The sequence below is a fragment of the Galeopterus variegatus genome, unplaced genomic scaffold (assembly GCF_000696425.1).
Source record: "Galeopterus variegatus unplaced genomic scaffold, G_variegatus-3.0.2 Scaffold3452, whole genome shotgun sequence".
NCBI classification, from domain to species: Eukaryota; Metazoa; Chordata; class Mammalia; order Dermoptera; family Cynocephalidae; genus Galeopterus; species Galeopterus variegatus.
This window is the reverse complement of record NW_007729563.1, coordinates 89,787-111,837: the sequence shown is the minus strand read 5'-3', so window position 1 is coordinate 111,837 and position 22,051 is coordinate 89,787. Positions and strand designations below refer to the sequence as shown.

General features: G+C 39.4%; 1 protein-coding gene across 2 annotated transcripts in view; it reads right to left on the bottom strand.

Annotated features, from left to right (window-relative positions):
* The window catches only part of PTCD3 (pentatricopeptide repeat domain 3), a 37,020-nt gene that overhangs the window by 1,705 nt on the left and 13,264 nt on the right, over positions 1 to 22,051 (bottom strand). Inside the window, exons 5-22 of one of the 2 annotated variants that reach the window (XM_008585091.1) lie at positions 18,546 to 18,614; positions 17,448 to 17,552; positions 15,869 to 15,992; positions 13,613 to 13,728; positions 10,967 to 11,037; positions 10,078 to 10,165; positions 9,662 to 9,722; positions 9,299 to 9,384; positions 8,497 to 8,641; positions 7,786 to 7,836; positions 5,991 to 6,080; positions 5,606 to 5,634; positions 4,611 to 4,717; positions 3,529 to 3,607; positions 3,338 to 3,428; positions 2,327 to 2,412; positions 1,632 to 1,780; positions 51 to 92 (exon numbers count right to left, since the gene is read on the bottom strand). In XM_008585091.1, the coding sequence (XP_008583313.1) occupies positions 51 to 92; positions 1,632 to 1,780; positions 2,327 to 2,412; positions 3,338 to 3,428; positions 3,529 to 3,607; positions 4,611 to 4,717; positions 5,606 to 5,634; positions 5,991 to 6,080; positions 7,786 to 7,836; positions 8,497 to 8,641; positions 9,299 to 9,384; positions 9,662 to 9,722; positions 10,078 to 10,165; positions 10,967 to 11,037; positions 13,613 to 13,728; positions 15,869 to 15,992; positions 17,448 to 17,552; positions 18,546 to 18,614 (1,589 nt within the window). The remainder of the gene's footprint in view (positions 1 to 50; positions 93 to 1,631; positions 1,781 to 2,326; positions 2,413 to 3,337; positions 3,429 to 3,528; positions 3,608 to 4,610; positions 4,718 to 5,605; positions 5,635 to 5,990; positions 6,081 to 7,785; positions 7,837 to 8,496; positions 8,642 to 9,298; positions 9,385 to 9,661; positions 9,723 to 10,077; positions 10,166 to 10,966; positions 11,038 to 13,612; positions 13,729 to 15,868; positions 15,993 to 17,447; positions 17,553 to 18,545; positions 18,615 to 22,051) is intronic. The other variant, XM_008585092.1, reaches the window with a different exon arrangement.

The window sequence follows — 22,051 nt, the reverse complement described above, 5'->3', positions numbered from 1 at the left end:
GCAGCTTATTCTGGGCTGTAGCCACGTGGAGCCTGTTAATTGCAACTTACCTAGGGATCTTATTATGCTTCCTGAAAAGCCCCAACATTTTCCTGTTCAAGATGAGATAGAAGAATTATGAATACTAATAGAAAAACAGAAAGCAAACATGACTATAGCTGTTCTCTCCCTGGACTCAGAGACAAAGAGTCCTTTTCTTCCTAACTACACTGTAAGCTCCTGAAGACACAAATCTATGGGCTCCACTGGCTACCAGCCCTGTTTATACGTCAGAATCACCTAAGGTGTTTAAGTGATTAAACACCTTAACTCCTCCCCCAAAACTCCATATATCCACATTACAAGTTGAACAGGTAACTGTGATATGCAATATGCTGCTAATGTTGAGAAGTGCTGGTATATGTGCTCCTGTAGAGGATCACCTCTGTCCTCTCACAGAGGGTATATACCCCGCTCACAGTTGGAGGAGAAGCATGGAACAAAGCCTGGTCTCTTTCCCTCTTTTACAATATCGCATGGGTTCAGTCTGTCCTAAAATCACTTTCTGAAGAGCAGGCTCAGATTAAGGCAACAGTGTCATGTAAGTGCTCACCATCAACCTGCCACATGCAGGACAAAAGAGAAACACATACATTCAGCTCCCATGACTCAGCTGAGGTCCGTACCCCTGCGCCAATCATCACAGCCTGATTCATGGCAAGTGTGTGCCAAGCTTAGCTAACAAGCAAATGCAAGTCTCAAATGTCTCTGTCACTAGTGGCACAGGTGCCACAGGTCATGTGTATGAGTAAGCCATACCTCTAAGACAAGTTGAGGTAGCAAGCTTTCACAATCTTTTCTGGGTTTTGTGGTTAGCCACATTTTGGACTTGTAATCAGATGTTCAAATCAAGTTACTTCTTGTGCAAGAAACCATGTACAAGTACCCCGAACTTACTGACTTAGAACTAACATGTTGATACCCAACACAAAACACAGCAGAACCAGCTAACTGTGACTACCCCTACAAAGTAACCTTTTGCTGACTTTCTGCTTTTGGAAAAATAAATATTCCTAAGGTCCCCAATCTCAACAATTAAAATGAGCATGTGAACAAAGTGCTGATGAAAACACAGAACCAGAACATAGTGGCACAAACCAAAGATGGGTTCTAGTCAAGACTATATTTAATAAACGTGGGTAAATGCCAGTTTCTAGAAGGCCACGTACACAGCCCACATTTTAAGATGGGGCGTGGGGGTGAAAGGAGCACCTGCAATATTACTTCAATAATCCAGATGACCAAAAAGCATTTCAAAAATACATTTCTTTGATCACTGTGTTCCATTTAAGTGGGCAGACAAATAAGGTTAAGTGACTTACTTGCTCATGAACTCAGAAGAAAGGTCATAAACAGAAAGAGAATCCTCAGCCCATCTGAACCAGGCCTGCTCTCAAATATATCATGCATACCAGTCTTCTTTCAAAAGGTTCCTTTTTAGCTGGTATATGCAAGTTCCCACTGAAAACTCACTATATATTCTAGTTTGGCTCTTGATAAACTACGTATCATATAGCCAAATTAAAGAACCTCTCCCGACCCGGAGATGTTTTAGATCCAAGTACAAATTACAGTTGTGGTATTGTACTCACCAGGCTTCCTGGGTTCTCCCAGCCCTTAAAAAGAGGACAGCAATACAGCTGAGAGGGTTGGCTGGCCAATCGGGAGCAGTATGTCTGTCATCTTGGCTTTCATATGTACATTTGATATCTGCAGCACAGTCAGCAAATGCCACCTGAAGCTGAGAGGCTCTAAGAGTCAGCAGAACTGCCCAACTGGTTTTATGAAGATTTAAACTCAGGAGATGTATAGGACCATTAAATTTTTTGAGTAATGCATTTTACCATTCGAACATTTCACATGTATAGCACACAAGCAATACATAACGAAAGAAAAAAAGACCCTGTTCTGGGATAATTTGATTAGTCACATATTTCAAATTCAATGGTGGGTTTTCTTTTAAGATGGAAATTTAAAAAAACAAAACACATGCACACACAAACAAGCAAGCTACTGTTAATTCTCAGAACACAGAAGGAACTAAATTTCATGTTGCTTGCTTTGGACTACAGGAATGAGAGTAACTTTAAGAACGGTTTTCTGCTAAGGGCAAGATACATTTAGACGCATCTATCATAACTAAAATCTGGGTTGGAGTGGCAGAACTCTCTACAATGACAGATGAAACCAAGGAAACTACCCTTAGAAGGACCTCAGTATTAGAGAATATACGGGTTAGAATACATCTAATAACAGTAATGAAACGTGAGTTTCAATACAGCCCTACCTCTGGTGGGTGCTTATCCCTTGCCATGAGCATCAGGATCTCTTCTCTCAGTTCACTGCGAAAAGTGTGACCGTATTCTTTACTATCTTGAAACAAAAAAGACAGGAGTGATTATTACCATCATGTAAAACCAACACTCTTTTTGGCTGACCTTGGTCCACTTTTGGCTATCACTCTTATTTTTTGGTGGGTAAAAATAAGTTGCTGACATTATCTATTCATTCCAGGTTTAACCCAGGATTCCAGAAACCCAGCAGGATTCACAGTAAGAACAAATAATAGCAATGAAAGCCAATGCCAGTAACCTGTCCCCAGTCAAATGTTAAACAAAGCACATGCACTAAATCTGAGCAGCCACCAGCTCCATACTGTAAGACACTGTTTTACAGTACTTGTGAATTTTCAATGTTTCTTACATACAGTCACTAGAGCAGTCTTGTGAAGTAATATGGCAGGACTACCGTCTCAGTTTCTCAAACATGAAAACTGAGGCAGATAGAAACTTTATGAAAATATAGTTGTCACCTAACAGAAGAGACAGAAAAGATTTGTCTCATTTTGCAGCCATTTATACACATAAAATAGATCAACACACCACAGCCCTAGCTATTACTTAGAAACCAGTAATTATCACCAATTGGTTAGCAACTCAACCAAAGTGAGGCAGCACTGGTACAGAGGAACTGCACAAGCCTTGAGACCTGCATTCAGATATAGGGTCTGCCACAGAACTAGCATGATCTTCCCTGGGTAATGTCACACAACAGGTGCACAAAATTTAGCCTGTGCCTTAAGTCATGAAGGGACTGACTTAAGTCGTTTTCAATGCATTTCTACTCATCGTATCCAATATGCAACATGAGCAAGTGATCCTGAAGTAGAACTCAACTAATGCATTCGATTCAGTCAAAAATCAAAGTTTTCATCCCTAACAATGAGGTTAACATGTTCATTAATCAAAATGTAGGACAATGAAGTGAGATGGGTCTGGACACACAAGCTGAAACTGACCTTTCCAAATTTGAGGAATGACTTCCAGCCGATTGGCCACATCCAATGCTCGGAGAAGATCTATCAATGTTTGGGAGTGAGGAAAAAAGACCTGATAAAGAAAAATACAAATATATTTTTAAAGCATTAATCAGCAAAAATACCTACAAACTCATCTACAGTGATAAGCAACAAGTAATGAATCATCTTACTGAAGGTATCAGGTCCTTATACCACTTCAAGGTGACATCAATTTGTTCCATTAAACAAAGCACACTGAAGAACTTGGAACTGTGATGGAAAGAAAAAGTATGTTTAGCGTAAGATCTCTATGTCTAGGGGCTGGCTGGTTAGCTCAGTTGGTCAGAATATGATGTTGATAATACCAAGGTCTAGGATTTGATCCCTGTACCAACCAGCTAACAAAACAAAACAAAAATTACAGCACAGTTATATGACAGTGTGTTACACAGAATTAAAAAATATTTACAATTTCAAGTTACATGGGCCAATGCTTGACTTAAGAGGTGCTAACTGGGCTTAACTTCCCAATTCACGCCTTCTTACCTTTTATTGGTCATTGATGACTGCCGCCTCAGAATACTCACATGTCATGGGGAGCAGATACTGAGTATCACATTCACTTTAGAAGCATTCAACGCGAAGCAAGAATTTGGACACACAGAAAACAATCTTCACACACCTATTAACAGGCTGTTTCCTTAAGTTTTTATCTGTCTAAATGCAAATTCATTTAAGGAGACTCTCTGGGTGCCACTATCTTGATCTTTAAATACAAAAGCAAGGGAGCTGGAATGAAATCTTTAGGGACTCACCCTGCTATAATAATTTGAAACTATAAAACATGAGGATAGAGGAAAAAGATGTGGATTAAAAATGTTATTTAAAAAAAAAAAATCTCAAAAAATACACAACAGACTTCCAAACCTGGCAGTTTTACCCCTGCTTTAATTTCTTTCTTTTTTGTCTTTTTTACTGACCGGTAACAGGATCGCAACCCTCGGTGTCGCGCCTGCACCGCGTTCAGCCAGTGAGTGGGAACCGGTCTCCACATGGGATCCGAACCCTCGGCGGGAGTGCCGCCGCGCTCCCAAGCGGCACACTCTCCAGTGCGCCACCAGGCCAGCCCCCCTGCTTTAATTTCTAAGTGCTCAATTAATGTGCACTACTAAACATGGGCAAGTTGTCTGAAATATGGAGGGGCACCAAAAGCCTCCCATTTCCAGAATCTACTAGTATTAATGCAAAAGGATACATTTCCAAACATACTTACTAATAGAAATTACGCTGATAATCAGGTCCAAGGAGTTTCCGGTTGTCTCCAGTGTTTAAAAGGCCATGTACTTGGTAAGCAAGTTCTAGATCTCTGAGAGATGAGCACTGAAAATTTGCAAATAAGTATCAATCTGATATCCTCATCAGCCAAACAGCACTAACTAAGAAAAAAAAGATAGTTCCCTGTGAAAACGCTTATGCTGATTCAACTTTATTACTGGTTGAGAGCAAATAAGTTACAAGGAATTCAGGGGGGGACCAAAATAAACCCCCAAATTTTCTGAAATTCACATTTTGATTTAGCAATTACACTATTAGAAATTAATCCTACAAAAACATCTGCTCAATTCCACAAAAGACATGAGGGGCTCAGTCTAGCCTCACTTAGTAGCAAAAACCCCATGAAATAACTCCCAAAACTATCCACAGAAGAGTTAAGCAAGTTATAGTTCTTCTCTTCTGTGAAATATTGATTGCTGTCAATAAATCCACCACCACGGAAGTGTGTCTGGGTGTATATAATGTTTGAGTACCCAGAGGAAAAAATCTGGGAAGGTACACACTCAGCTGCAAAGCAATTACCCTCAGGTAACAGGATACACTTTATTCATCCTGAAACTGCTTGAAATTTTTCCTATGATGAGCATGATAAAACAAAAAACCAAAATAAAAATCTTTATCAATTTAAAAAGTTATTAATAGGCAAACATATAGTACTCTAAAAGCTTATCTGAACAGAGGCACGAAAAAGGCAACGCACACAATAAACACAGGGTAGGGATGTTACACTATTAAAAGTACAAACTTTAGGAGGGAAAGAAAAAAAAAGTACAGATTTAGAGAAAAAAGAAAAACAGAGGCAAATATATGAACAGAAGAGTTAGGAACTGAAAGAACCAGGGAAAGCCCTCCCAGTTACAGATAAATTTAGGAAATGAATAGCAACCTTCTTTAGAAAAAGGAAAATAAAGTTAAACAAGAAATGGTACTTACAACTTTCATGGCTGACTGAAAAAATATACCTGAAAATTGAAGTTCACGGGAGCTTTGGTTACTAGAGATAAATATATTTTCAAGACTGTAACATTAACAAAAATCCTTCTAATAAAACTGGTAACATGTAAGACTGAAATTAAAGGAATAAAAATTCAAGGAGAGGAAGTATACAGTGAAGTGCTAGACTTTTTGGCTTTCTTAGAATAATCACTCCAAATATTACTAAGTTAAATTAAACTCTGTCTTCATCACAACACTAATAACTAATAAATAGTACTCAGGAAAACAGGCCCTCTGTCTTCAGAGGAGGAAGTAACTGGTACTCAGGAAAACAGGCCCTCTGTCTACAGAGGAGGAAAACACAAGCAATTTCTGGACATACCATCATCCGGGTCCCTTGGAGAAAATTTCTTTCCCACTAATTCATTCATTATATCATAGATGATAAGGGATGACGCTTTTGAAAGGCCTTCTGCAGAAAAAGAAAGCAAATGAGAGTCCACTTCCCAAACTACCACCAAATTCACAGCACCTAGCTCAAAGGGGCACGTCTCTCCTTCCTCCATCTCTGGCCTAAAGCCCAGCTAGTATGGAGCTGGGCAGGGGGCAAATGCTTGCTAAAGAAGCCACTGCACCATGCAGACAATCACAGATCTTTGTCTATGTGCTCCAGTCCAAGACTTTTCCCTTTCGTCTTAGTCTCTTTACAAGAGCTTGACTTTCAATGGAATGGGAGGCAAACACCAACACACACACATACCCCTCACCAAACCAGCATACTTAGAAAAAACAAACATGTTTTTTGCTAGCAATCATTCATGTTCTTTTTAAGTATAACCAAGATGAGAACGCCAAGAGAAAGGAAACTAGATAAAGGCAGTTCTGTAAAAATCACAAGAGGTGAACTTAGTAAATCAGAAAATCCACCTACAATATTCCCAAATATTTATCTACATTCCCTTCCCCACCTTTTCAACATGCAAATGATAACACAGATGTAATAACAACACAGATATATATTTATAATTTCCTCAAGCAACTGCTAACATTCCCAATTATTTCACTAGTTACAAAATATTGTTATGTGTATGGTCATCTTATTTTAGGCTCTCTCCTTTGAGTAAATTCTTAGAAATTATTATTGCAGACAGCCAGTTTATGTACATGAGACAAATCCACACTCCCCCCACCCCCCCACCCCGGCATGGTCATAGCTGTTTCTGAAGAAACCTAAGTAGCACTGACCTTGGTTAGCGACTGAACCAAAGTGATACATGATGGTATAGAGGAAAGCAATAGACTCCAGGGTCAGAAACACTAATTTCACCATAATCTCACCAAGGTTGAGGAAAATTTTAGAGGGCACAATTATTGTGGAAAATGGCTATGTTTCTAAGATAAAGTCAGTTACCTGCTGTTTGGTTTTTTCCCCTAAAAGATTAAAAAAACAAAAACACACGAAAAAATTTGCCCGTAAGTGAAGATGTGGATTTTGTAAAACTAGCTCTCCAAACCACAGAGAATCAAGTTCATTTCTGTTGTTTTTATAGTCTATCACAGGAAAGAATGACTAGATGTACTTTTGCTCCACAGTCCATTCCACAGAGCACAGCTCCAAAAGGAATTAATTGACCTGAAAGTAGGTGACAAATGGCACATCAAAGTCCTCCCAAGGTTTCAAAATAAGGTTAACCTTCCTCTAGAGTGGCACTGTCCATCAACTTTCTGCAAAGATGGAAATGTTCTATACCTGCATCATTGAATATGGTGGCCACTAACCACACATGGCTATTGAGCTCTAATGCAATAAAGGAATTCTTTTATTTTACTGAGTTTTAATTAATTACCCACATTTGGCTAGTGGCCATTGTACTGGACAGCACAGCTCTGGAGAGCAAACGGAACTCCAAACTAAAATACCTTCTGTTCATTCTTATTGATACTCCAACACTACTAGTACATTTTATAACCCTCTCCCCTACAGCTCAAGTTTTACATCACAAACAAGGTTACTACCCTCAAGAATTAACTTTTTGTTCAGGCTGTAAATGTTCATTTGTGAATTCTCTATTCTTAATTCAAAAGCAGAGAAGATAACCTGCAACAATTAATCATATAAACTCAAAGGAGCTGGTGCATTTTCTACTTAAGTTAATGTAACATAAGGCCATACATACCATGTTGATAAAACAGCTGAATAATATGGTGATATGTTGCAAGCGAGGGTTCTCATATTACCAGGTGGATTGAAAAAAAAAGAAAGAAAAAACATAGCTATTCAAAATACTGCTTACTGAGGCATGCTGAACAAAACACACACTGATGTTAATACTTAAGCAAAAGACAATGTTTCTATTGCTTTGAACAAAGACATTTTCCAGCTCATCTAATTAATTAGAGTTAAAAAATCGTCATAAAGATTGCCTCTTTTAGGAAGTCTAAACACCTATAGTAATATGATTGGTCATTAAGAATAGAAAACCATACCAAAGTGAATTGGTTCCCAAAGCAATCTTCAATAAAGTAATTACTGAAATATGCACAACATACTAGCACACACTTTGTTTCAAACAGTTATGCTAGAAAAATGTCACAGAATTTTAAACTAATAACTCAAAGTGATCAATTCCCCTCAGAAACAAGAGATCCATTAAAAAAATTACCTGAAATACTAATGAACATTGCAATTTGCTATAAAGAACATGAAGATAAAGGTGTTCTCACCATAGTAATACATGTGATTAAGTGTGCCAAATGGTAGGAAAGAAGTTCCTAATACATTACATAAACAGCAAAAGAATTAACAGATCTTCTCTGCATATGTGGCCCTGAAATTACTGGTCAGCATGGTCTCTGTCTTCACTGGGGACTCCAGGGTACATCCTCACCTATTCCGACAGCTTTCATCTCACGTAAGGTCTGTAAAGCTGGCAATCTTGCAGGTACAGAAAATCTTCGGAGACATTTCAGAATGGTATTAAAAGTCTGTAGATTTGGTTTCACCTTCTGTGCAACCATTTCTTTAAGCAGCTCCTAGTTCAATCAAAAGGAAGGAGTATAGTTTGTATCTGGGTAGATACTTTGCTCAATAAATTGCATTTCACACAAAAAAGAGATTTTAGTTTTCTGGCTATGTCTAAAAGCAGGTTAATAACCATATCCCTAATTTAAGAATTGCCTATTAATTAGCAGAACCAGTGATTCTGCTTTTTAGAGAATTTAGTCATTCACCCCACTTGACTGAGGTATCCAAGTGTCTTCAGTCCTCTACCTAGTGGGTCTTCTAAGAAAAGACTTAAGCAAGAGACCAGACCAGTATGGTGTAAAAACATACTTCTGTTCCTATGTTACTAGGCCAACAATCAAGCCAGTGATTTCAAATTTTTGAATTAACCTGACAAGAATTTTACAATAAATATGCATTAATTTCGTAACAAAGAAACTATTATGAGAAATAAATGAATAAAACAACCTGGGTCTTCCAGAATTCTAGCTGTATGCTCTGAATTAAGTTACCTTTTTCTTCTCATGTGTCAGACACAGCCATGTAACTTAACAGGGATGCTGGAAGGGCAGTGAACAGGTAAATCACTTTCTGAGGGCAGTGACTTCTGTCTCCATCTGACATATTTCTAGTAAAGAATATTTAATTAAGGCCTACTGAAAGACAAACTGAAGGTTCCTCCTTACCAATATATTATTCCATTTCACCTCAAATTTTTCATTTCTCATTGATGCTTTTGCTTCAATCAATGCATTGAAGGTATATACATCAGCTGTAAAAGAAGAACACTATTTAACAAAATTTGAGATTGAAGAATAACCTTTAAATGGCTGTTTAACACAAAATGGTCATTCATGTGTCCCTTAGCTAATCACCACACATCCACAGAACTAGAAAACCATTCCTCGCCTGGATCTCTACTCTTGCTTCAATCACCAATGCAAGAGGAAAAGATGAAACATGGGCCCGTGACTGAGGCGAGATCCAAGATTTCATGCAGATTCTTGACAGAAGAAAGGGAGAGAGGGAGGGGAGTTCTCAAAACTCACCACGGAGTCTGCTGTTTAATAACTCGGTGTACAAGTTTAACGCCTGCACATGAGCTCGGTGCTGGAAGAGGAAAAGAAAAAATTAAGCATCATCAGACTCATTCATTTAAGAAGTATGTGCAGATCTACTACTGTTCCAGGGTTTGGGAAAACAGTCATTAAGCAAAACAGGCCAGACCCCTGTTGTCATGAAGCTTATATTCTAATGTAGTGATTTTCTACCTAGGGGACATCGGGCAATGCCTGGAGACATTTTTAGTTGTCACAACTTGGGGTGGGTGTAGACTAAGGAGTACTCAACATCCTACGATCCACAGGACAGCCCCACAAATTATCTGACCCAAAATATCAGTTGTTCTGAGGTTGAGAAACCCCGACTTGGAAATTAAAGATTACAATAAATAAAACAAATATACCTTCACCATTCCTCGGATCATTGTGCAGTAGGAATGTGCGTTTTTCTCTGGTATCAGAGCAAAAATTCTCTCAGCATTATTGTTTGCTCTAGAAACAAGAGAGTAAGTGTGAACCAGGAAAACAGGAAAAACCAGTAATAGCTAAATGGTACCATGTTATACAAACTATCCTGTACCTTGATTCTCCCCTTGATATATTGTGGAAATCAGACAAAACAGAATTTGAGACAAGAACCTATTCCAAAGTCCATGCTCTTAACCACTATACAAAATTACTAAAACTTATCCCAAGAAATTCAACCTTCCATTCCATTAAATTCATCACTTCAGAAAAGATTTTAGATATTGATGGTAGCTCTCTTTCTCAACATCTATGTGAAACATCTTTCCTTTATTTAAATACTTCCACTCAGTTAACTTAAATTCTCAAATGTATTTAAATGTTATTCATCTTTTGTTCAGAATATTTCTGCTTGCTGGTCAGCAGTCTTAATTTAGCACCACATTCTAGTGCCTACTGCTTGTGTATTTTTAGAAAACAAAAATATCAAATAGTTCAGAATTAGAGGTGTATATCCCAAAGTAGAACTGCTAATGAGACTACCAAAGGAACTAAACCATCTGAAGGCTACACTGAGTTAAGTGAGGAGGGGAAAAAAAAAATCAAGGGTTCACCTCTAAATGGACTCTTGTGATGCTGGCTGGAGGTAAAAACCTATGAAAAAAGTTCTAAACGCGTCTGAACATGAATTATGAAATTTACATTGCACAATGAAACAAACTCTTTTTTGGAATATTACAGAATGACATCATCTTTGGGGGTTGATAGGACATATACCACATATGGTAAGAAACCATAAAACGAGGTTCTTAACTATGTGTAACATACCTCCAAGTAACTCTAAACTGATGACCAGCCTTCGTCCTAGATTTCTTGCTATTTTCTTCTGTGGCCTCTTCCTGGAATGAATCATCAAGAGATACAGAAGTTAAGACAATGGAATGCATTCCCCCAATCAGACTACTCGAAATCAAGAAGGCAAATGGAACTCAGAAAAACAAAGGAAATACGGATGAAGCAAAAGACAAAGAGAAACCCACTAAATGTTTATGCCTGTAATTTCCTAAGTATAAATCGGCAAATTCACTGATGAAAAGCAAAGTTGTCCCTTAAAGCAATAAGTGATAGCCTGGAGACAAGATGAAACCAATGTCCTGCACAGCTGGCCCAGAGATAGAAACTGGAAAGCCAAACAACATAGCCTGCTTCCTCGGAGGCTACGTCTGGCTTGATCCATATGGAAATAATGTACATAAGTACCCTTGTATAATTAAACACTGAGCCAAACAAGCTAAAATTTTGTAAAACTAAATCTTGTCCTTTATTTATACGTCAAAGACTGGGATGAGGCTGACATAGGGTGAGACAGGCTTGGCTGGGATTGCAGTGGTTGGGGCTGGGGCTGGAGGGCAGAGGGTCAGACAGGCCAGGGCTTCAGAAGATGCCCTTGAAGGCAAGGAGTGACTGCAACCCACTGCCCATGCACTGTGAAAGACTTAAGTTCTCTGTATAATCCACATTTAGTGGAGAAAAATTAGAAAAGACAGAAAGAAAGAAAAACACCCATAATCCTACCCCCCAAAAAACTTTTTTAATATGACTTTCTTATGCATATAAAAAATTTTTATGAAAATGCAATATTTATATTGTCATATAGCCTGTTTCCCACTTAAATGATCATTTCATACCTAAATCTATTCTAGTGCTCTCAATGGCTACACAACATTCTGACCATAATTTGATCATCTACTATCAGACATCTAGATTGTTTTCAACATTTCTGCAATTTTAGGTATAAATATATTAAGAAAAATGTCATATACATCTCTGTCTACCTGATCCAAAGGATTCCTTGGGACCTATTTCTAGAAGTAACTCGTGAGTTGAGAAATAGGCAATGACTCAACCTACCAGTAGCCCTCGGCACAGTACTGTTCTACACCCCTGCCTAATGTGTTCCCTCCTCTCTGCCCACGTATGGATGAATTCTTGAGGGAGCTGGGGCCATAGAGTCTTTCCTTGGCTATTACAAGAAAGCCAAATGGAGCCAAGGTTCTGCAAATGCTTCAGACTCAGATTAGCTGGGGAGATGATTTACCTGCAGACTCTTGAGCTCATTAGGCCCTGATGGAACTTGGATGTGTTGTCCTCCCAGAACTCATGTGGAAATCTGATCCCTAGTGTGGCAGTCTAGACACTGCAGTTCTCTCTGCCCCTCTTCTGTTACACTTGTCCTTGTGTAACAGAGACGCAAAAAGGATCACTCAGAGCACCATGAATGCGATGAGAAGCCTGAAGGGTCTGCGCCCCAGCAACTCCTCTGTTAGGAGGAGAAAACTGGGTGCAGCAGCCATTCAAAGTTAGCTTCTGTTTTTTATTGTAAAGACAAGGAAGTTTCACAAGAAAATTCAATTGATTCAGTCATTACAAAAGGACACAAGGATATCAGCTGAGTTACAAGAGTTATCTATGGCTAAGTATAGCTTAAGAATGGAAACTAGTAACATCATTAAAATAAACAAAGAGACATTCCAAAGAGCAATTAGTAAAGAGCTAAATTGGTCAAACTGGCTCATTATCTAAAGTATGACCTCTCCTTAAACAAACAAAAGTTACACTCTTATGATAAAATCTAAAGTTTCCCCCAACAGACAGCTTGGCCCTAGCAAACATCTTTTCCACAACTTTCCCTTCAGCAATTCTTAAAATCTCTTAACAGAACCTACTACCTGTCATCTCTAAAATATACAGTCCCGTACCTAACCAGTGATTAAGAGTTGATTAGATGGGCTGTGGCCCCATGTCCGAGGGCTTTTGCCCCATACATGCATTTACCTAAAAACCTTATTCTAAAATCAAATGAGAATCACGATTTCTAACCGACTACACTATTACACATCATGTTGTCACTATAAGTAATAGAGGGGCCAGCCCAAACTTTCTGGTCAAAGTTTTGCCTGAATATGTAGTAGGCAAGGACAAAACATTTCTACGAGAACCAGAGATAAAATAATTGTTTAAATCTGTCTCTTCCTCCTGCACCACTCTTCATCAAGGCTACTGTACCATACTACATCTCAGCACAAATCTTACTATCCTGACACATGACACAAGAACCCATTTTACTTTGAAAAGGTATTATTTTTAAAAGAAACTTTTTTTTTTCCTTTTTGTCTTTTTTCGTGACCAGCAACGGATCGCAACCCTCAGTGTCGTGCCCGGACCGGGACCAGCAACGGGATCGCAACCCTTGGTGTTGCACCCGCACCTCGCTCAGCCAGTGAGTGGCCGGTCTGTATGTGGGATCCGAACCCTCGGCGGGAGCGCCGCCGCACTCCCAAGCGGCACACTGTAGCAGTGCGCCACCGGGCCGGCCCAAAAGAAACTTTTAAAAAAATCAATGCCAGGGGCCGGCCCGTGGCTCACTCGGTAGAGTGCGGTGCTGATAAAAAAATCAATGCCAAAAGCTATTACCAATTCTTCTGACTGTTCAGTTTGCTGAAATTGATAATCAGCTGGGGGCTCCTGGTCACCACAGTAACACAATAAATCCAAGAGACTATTAGTTGTTTCAAGAGACACAGTGGTTCCTGTGGGTAGGAGAAAAAAAGGGAAAGAAATCTTGAAAAAAATATCCAATTTTTTTTTTTTTTTTAAAAGATGACCGGTAAGGGGATCTTAACCCTTGACTTGGTGTTGTCATCACCACGCTCAGCCAGTGAGCGAACCGGCCATCCCTATATGGGATCCGAACCCGGGGCCTTGGTGTTATCAGCACCGCACTCTACCGAGTGAGCCACGGGCCGGCCCAAAATTCTTCACTTTTTGTGTTAGCTGTGGCTTTCTTGGCTATATGCTTATTATCTACCACTTTATCAACTGATGAGTATGCACTCAACATCAACTTAAAACACCCGGAGTGATGTGGACAGGAACACATTCCTTACCAACCGTGTGGTCTGACATAAAAGATTACACAACAAGAAGTCTGACCTTGTGTTCACTTATTCCATGTACTCATATCCTTAGAGAAACCATCTCATGGTTTTAACAATCATCTCCAAACTGAAGACACGGCAAACTTAGCTCCCCTGGCCCAAGTTCACTGAACAAATCCAAGTAGAATTATTCCACCTGATTCCAGGGCCTCACTAAAAACTTTCCTAGAGGGGCTCGCCAGTTAGCTCAGATGGTAAAAACTTTCCTACAAATACTGGTTTAATTACCTAATTATACTAGCCTTTTAAAAATTGTTCAAAACATTATGCTACCATTAATTGACACTACTTAAAAAGGGAAAAAAGGCACAGGAAGAAGTACGAGACACAAAAGAAAAGGAACTGCATCTGCACTGATAAATGAAAATGCCCTTCAGGAAATCAAAAGCCCAGAAGAGAAAGCAGCAGAGTGGAGAGAGCACTGGCTATGGAATGTAACTCAATCGAGTCTTACTATCTCAGCGCTATGGGACCCTAGAAAAGTTACCTAATACTGTAGTCAGTTTCCTTTATAAAATTACTATAAAACACAACAACTTATCTTTAAGATGCTGTAGAGTTAAATTAAGTATATGAAATGCCTAGCAGAGTGTTTGGCACTTGTTAGGGGCTTAATATGAAATTTTCTATGATCCCTTCCCTAATGTGTCGGTTGGCTCATTGTTACTGAACTATGGTTTGGACACACCATGAATAAAACAGGCCTTAGCAATAAGAATTTTCACGCAGACTGATACCAGATGATCATGTTCAACAAGCTCAGGGAAGAGCCTCACCAGATTATAATCTGCTATCATCACTCAGTTGTACACACGATGCTGTACATAAGAGGCTACATACTGACATTCTCAAACACAGCTGTCTACAAATGTTTCTTGTTGTGTTCAAGTTGATAACTCAAATAATACCAGCTGCCTTTGATGTTACTGTACACACATTCTCATGGTACCTTATTAGCCATGCTACCTGTGTATGTACCCCTGGAGGTTCGTCTAGACCTAATTCAGACAGGCACAGAACTTTGGAGCCAGAAGCTCTGAGGAATTAAGACTTTTTCAAGTCCACAGAACAGTTAGTGTCAGAGCTAGCACCAGTGCCAAAGCCAGTGATCCCAGTTTAGTGCTTTCCTTTTTAAACATTTCTTTGTTTTATGTAGCCCTGTCTTCCAAACATACTTAAAAAGTACAGGAAATTTAAATACAGTATGTATGCACCTAATGTTAAAAACAGAAGCGAAGGAAGTGTGACTACATAACTTCTCTACCAGAGGTATAGCATAACAGCATAACAAACTAACAAAGTTGCAATTCTATCTCACCTATAATTTTAAAATGAAGTTAAAGCAGAACATAAAATAGTATTTATTAAACTATCAAAAACAACACAGCCATCAAGCAGAATAAGTACAGTAGTACAGTTGGCTCTTGAACAACATGGATCTGAACTGCATGGGTTTGCTTACACATGGATTTTTGTCAGCCAACTGAGATTGAAAATACAGTACTCATGGGATGCAGAACCTGTGTATAGAGAGGGCTGGCTTTTCATATCAGCACCTTCCACAGGTCAGACTTTGGGACTTGAGTATCCATGGAGTTTGATATACATGGGGGTTCCTGGAACCAATCCTCTTGGGATACCAAGGGAGGACAAGTGTACTTACAACTTTCACTCAAAACTATCTAACTGTGGCCCACCTCAAAGCCCATGTTCCTAGAGCTGCTATAATCACCTGCTTGTGAGAGCTGATCAAACATGTCCACGGAAGCTTTGACTTTTTTGAGCTTGATTCGTTCCTTCAGGGCAGCTTCACTTACATCTTCGATCTGAGGTTCAAAGGACTCAGGCATTAAACACTAGGGAAAGATGGCTAAAGTTACTATAAACAGTTACAGGTGAAAGGACAACAAATTTTCATCACCAGTACATCAAAATAAAACTTCACTGCTCCAATTCATGTTTCCCACACTGATACTTTAACATGAATGTCTTTGTATGGAATCTAACTAAAAAATGTTAAAAAAAAAAACAAAAAAAAAAACTTTTCCAGTCTCTAAAACATGAAGCTTGTTTAGCTATCTCCTAGTTTGATAAGAATTTAAAAGCACCCTGCTAAAAACCATTCTTCCTCCAATACCCCATCTTGACTAAAGGAGTCAGGGTGCACCCAGTTTCCAAAGGCAGAAACTTTTCATACCTGACAGTACTTTTACTCTATTTATAATACCTCAAAGGTATGTTGATTTTAACTCATTCACTTATTATTCAAACGCTTTCTGAATGGCTACTACTTTACCCCAGGCACTAAGCTAGGCACAGGGGAAAACAGAGGTGAAAGGCACTCTCTACCCTCGAGGTGCTCATCGTCTAGTGGAAAAGCAGATGAGGAAATCATTACAATACAGTGTGAGTGGTGCTGCCCACCATGGAGGCAGGGGACACTTGGAAGGCTTCAAGCAAGAGTGATCCTGGAGCTAGGTACAGGAGAGTAACTGTCAAAAACATAAAGGGGAAAGGGCAGGACGACAAACGATCATTCTATCACTGCCACTGTCAGTTCAGGATTTTAATATTTTTACTGACCTAATTGCACTAGCTTTCTAATCTGTCACTAGAAGTTGGAGTGTGAGAATAGGAGGAATGAGTATGTTTGGGTGTGAGTTTTGGGAAGCAGAGAGCTGTGAGGGGAAGGGAGTAGTTTTAGATATTATGAGTCTGAGATTGGTATTTCCACTAATAAATTCAGGAGGGCAGAGGCACACCTGTTTTGCTCGCCACTGTACTGATAGCACTAAACACATTGCCCAACACACCGCAGGCGCTGAATAAATACTTGCTGCATAACTGTAGAACAGAGAAGTAGCCAGAAATACAATCTGGAGTTCAAAGTAGAGGATCTAGGCTAGATACACAAAAATGCCAAATGGAATATAAGGGTCACTGAAGCAGGAAAAGACAGACAAAAAGAGAAAATGACTGAGCATGGAAACCTAAGAAAGATACCAATGCTTAAGGAGTGGACAGAGAGCCAGTGAGGGAAACTGGAAAGGAATAACCATAGAGGTAAAGATCCAAGAGTGTGGCATCACAGAGGCTAAATAAATGGGGAAAATATTAAGATGAAAAACAAACTCATACAAAAGGAATTTTAAAAAGGTTAGTATGGTTGAGCAAAGATAACTCCACATGTTAAAGTGTTTTCCATTCAAATACTGAGGGTATACAAATGGCTATTTCACATTAGCCATGAGAGCTTGATTTAATTTACAATGATATAGTATTATGTGAAAAATGCAACTACCTCTCCTTACCGGTATATGAGGTTCAGCTATGTCCTTCTGAAAATATTTGGGATGTGAATTAATAACAAACTTTGCTGCATTCTCCCCAGACTTCTTTGCCAATAAAAACAAACGCTATATAAAGAAAAAGATTTAGATAGAAATTGGTATTTATGTTAATTCACACTCAAGCAAGATTAAAGTTACACTCTCAGCAAGAATGATTATTCTCCCCCCGACAAAAAAGAATGCAACAATACATGGAATCCCAATTCGAAATTAAATTACAGTACAGATGACCCCTGAACAACATGGGTTTGAACTGCATGGGTCCATTCCTACAGGGGTTTTTTCAATAAATATATTGAAAAATTTTTTTTGAGATTTGTGACAATTTTTTCACACTATCTTTTCATTTTTGATGTCTAGTGTTAATAATACATATAATATCTACATTGCTTTGTACCCCATAAGACAATATCAGTGTAGGTACTGACAGGCAATTCATTTTGTAAACAGACGATGTAAACCTAACAGTATCAATAAATAAAGTACAGTACTAGAAATGTATTTTCTCTTATGATTTTAATAACATTTTCTTTTCTTTAGCTTACTTTATTATAAGAATACAGTATATAATACACATAACATACAAAATATGTATTAACCGACTGTTTATGTTATTGTTAAGGCTTCTGGTCAACATTAGACTATAAGGAACTAAGTTTTGGTGCAGTCAAAAGTTATACATGGGTTTTTGACTGTGCATGGGGTCAGTGCTCCAACCCCTGAGTTGTTCAAGGGTCAACTGTACATCATATATCCGCCTCTTCTACAGAGTGTAACAAACAGCTTGAACTACATAAAAACAACACATTTAAATTATGTGGGTTGCTGCAGTGTGAAAAAGCCCTAAGTATTTATTAAAAACCAAAACAAATACCCTCTCCATAGACAATATCTCAATCTTTTTGATAAAAGTAGTAAAAGATTCACAAAGTCTACCAATTTATCTATCAGCACCTGTAAACTTTTCAAAGGTTTTTACAATTAAATTGTATATGTACTCTTATACTCAAACCAGCAAAATAAAACATAATACCTGAAAAGTTACATGAAAATACTCACAGATTCCATAGAGGATGTTGGTATGAGGTATGGATCATCCTGAAAGGCATAAGGGGCAGCCGTGGTATCCTGTGGAGAAGACACAGAAGTCTTTTTAGATTTTTATCAAGAGGACCTTCTGAGTTTTGGTGATAACCAAAAATCTGTAAAATAAGTTTTAATTACATATATAAAATACATGCAGAAGTTATGTGTGTATGTGCATGTGGGTATATATACATACATAAAGAAACAGACAGAAGACACACTAATTCCTATACCATACTCTCAGCTCTACAAGACTTGCCTAAGGATGACTTAAAGCAAACAAAAGCTCCAACCCCCAGGGCTGCTTTCTTAAGATTTGAGCCTACTATCACTGGGACTATTGCTGTTTTAAACTCTAGGTAAGGACCCTCTGAAGTAACTAGTCCTGACACCAGTTTCCTGGTATAGGATTTCCTTCAAAGCATGGTGGCTATCCATCCATGCTTAACCTCATCCAAGAGTTCCTCCTCCACTGGAGGATATAATTGGGCCCCTGAGAAGGTATGAACAGCAGCAGTTTCTCCCGTGTCCTGTTGCCCAAGGTTCTGTATTTCTTTCTTAAAACTCTTCTAAAATTGCTCCTTAACCCTGAGCAAAATCAAGTCGCCAGCACCCCCAGGGGCCCCACTCAGAACTACTCCAGAATTACTTCCTCTATTCCTCTCCTCTGCCTCTGAGCCCCCTACTTGGGCCTTCTTACTCACCCTCTGCCTTGAATCTCTTCTGACTGTGCCCATGATGCCTTGTCTGACAGACCTGGACTCTCCTGGGGGCAGAGCTTCCCTGCAGCTCTCAAGAGGAAGCTGCTCATACCTGGGACCTGGAGGCAGGCTTATTTATTTATTTTTGTCTTCGCTTTCTCCTGCCACTTTAAAACCCCTATACTTCTATTCCTCCACACTCCTCAAGTGAGGCTTATACAACTCCCCACCAAGACATGGCAGGTATGGAAAGGCAAGCAGAAATAGCAGTTCTAGGTTAACTGTCCTGGACTACTCTCTGATTATACTCAAACTGTTACTCATCTCTGGCTCTGATCCTTGCCATCACCTTCATTTAGATACCTATTTGGGCCTCTTCTTTTGGTGACATGCTCTACACCTCTCAATTTACTAGACTCATCCTTCCTATTTGACTTCCAATTTCCCCTCTGAGTGACTTCCAAGTCCTCCATGGTCTCTGAGAAACAACTTATGCAGTCTAGCCCCATAACTCAGACACCTCAAACTAAATTTGTCCCCAAACTGAACTTCCCTGACATAGCTACTGTCTCCCCTGTCACCATCTCAATGAATGGCTGGACTGGCTGGACCATCTTGTAATCCAACCCAAAGATTTTCTCCCATTCAACTAACCTGTCATCAGCTTTGGCCAACTGTAACTCCTTAATATCTCCTACCTACTCCATTCTCTTACCCTAGCTGCAAATGCCTCGGTTCAATGCCTGCCTTATTCATTCTTTCAGTATTTACCAAGTGCCTCATATGTGGCAGGCATTATTCTAGCTACCAGGGAGACAAAAGACAAAATCCCTGCCCTCTCAAACAGTTTACAATTTAGTGAGAAATAAATCTCTAGAAAATAAATATATAGTAAATTAAAGAGAGTTTAAATGCTCTGCAGAAAAACAAAGCACAGAAAGAGATATATACTTTGAATGGGGGATGGTCAGGGAAGGCCTCACTGAAAAGGTGATATTTGAGCAAAAACTTAAGAGATGAGGGAGCAAGATATACAGATATCTGAGGGAAAAATACTCCAGGCAGAAGGAATAGCAAACATTCAAGTCAAGGCAGCTGCATGCCTGCTGAAAAACTGACAATAGTCGGGAGGCCAGCGTGGCTGGAACACAGTAGGCAAGGGACACAGAAACAGATGCAGTTAAGAGAGAGGTAATGGCAGATTGTGTAGGGCCTTAAGGGCCCTGATGTGGACTTCGGTTTTTGTTCTAATTACAATAATGGGAAGCCATTCCTGAACTGTGAGAAGAGAGATAAGATCCAAGGTCACTATAGCTGCTCAACAGAGAAGTCTGTAGGGGTTGATTAATACAGACTAGTAAGAGATGAGGATGACTAAGGTGATCATGGTGGTGGAATTTGCATAGTGCGCAAAAGAGTTATCAGGCCTGAAACGTTAGAAAGGCCTGTTTCAAGAGTGGCCCTTGGCTGGCATCTTGGAACTTGGATTTTGGGAGGGTTCTCGTCATTCCCCCAACTGGTAAGAATGGTGCACTGTGCCCAATCTGTTCACACGATGTGGTTTATACTGAACACCTGCTCTCCTTTTGGGTGTGGAACCTGGTTTGTGATAGCCAGAGGGGGTGCCTACATGACCAGCCTCCCATAAAAACCCGGAGCACTGAGTTTCTAATGAGTTTTCCTGGTAGACATTTCACAGGTGCTGTCACTTCTCACTGTTGGAAGAATTAAGCATGTCTTGTGTGACTCCACTGGAAAGAACTTTTGGAGGTTTATACCTGGTTTCCTCTGGACTTTACCCACGAGTGCTATCCCTTTGCTGATTTTGCTTTGTATCTTCTTCCTGTAATAAATCTTAGCTGCGTGACTATATGCTGAGTCCTGTGAGTCCTCCTAGCAAATCACTGAACATGGAAGTGGTCTTGGAGACCACATACACATATATTTTCAAAGGAGAAACAAAGGCTTTACTAATGTGAAACATGAGAGAAAGATGAGTGAAAGAAGACTCCCAGGACTTTGGCCTGAGCAACTAGAAGGATGGAGTTGCCATTAATGAGATAGCAAAGAAATGTGTAAGGAGTAGGTTTGGAGGGAAAGGCATTGCTGTCTTCTCTAAAAGTTTTCTGATTATGTCATATCCTTTGCTGAAAATCCCAAAGGACTTGGAGAAAAACCGAACTCCCCAGAACGGCATTCATGATGTTGTCTCATCTCTCTCACCTAAAATCCTTGATTCCCACCACAGCAAACTACTCATTCTACGCCTTTGAGCCTCTGCTCATGGTGCTGCCTCTGCCGGGAACGCTCTTTCCCACTACTATATCCTTGCTTCTCTCCTTTCAATCATCAACCCAATTATCAACTCTTCTGAAGTCCTTTCCCTGTCTGGGTATGTATTCCCTTCATGCTCCTTCAATCTACCCTCTAGGAACTACGCAAGGACTGTGTATGAATTTGGTTTTTTAAATTTAATTTAATTTTATCAATATACAATGTGGTTGATTATTGTGGCCCATTACCAAAACCTCCCTCCCCCCTCCTTCCCAACAACCTCATACCTATTCACTTGTCATAACAACTTCAAGGAATTGTGACTGTTGTGTCTTCTTCCCCCCCACACCCCGTTTATTTGTGTATTTATTTACTTTTAGCTCCCACAAATAAGTGAGAACATGTGGTATTTCTCTTTCTGTTCCTGACTCGTTTCACTTAAAATAATTTTCTCTAGGTCCATCCATGTTGTTGCAAATGGCAGCATTTCATTCTTTTTTATAG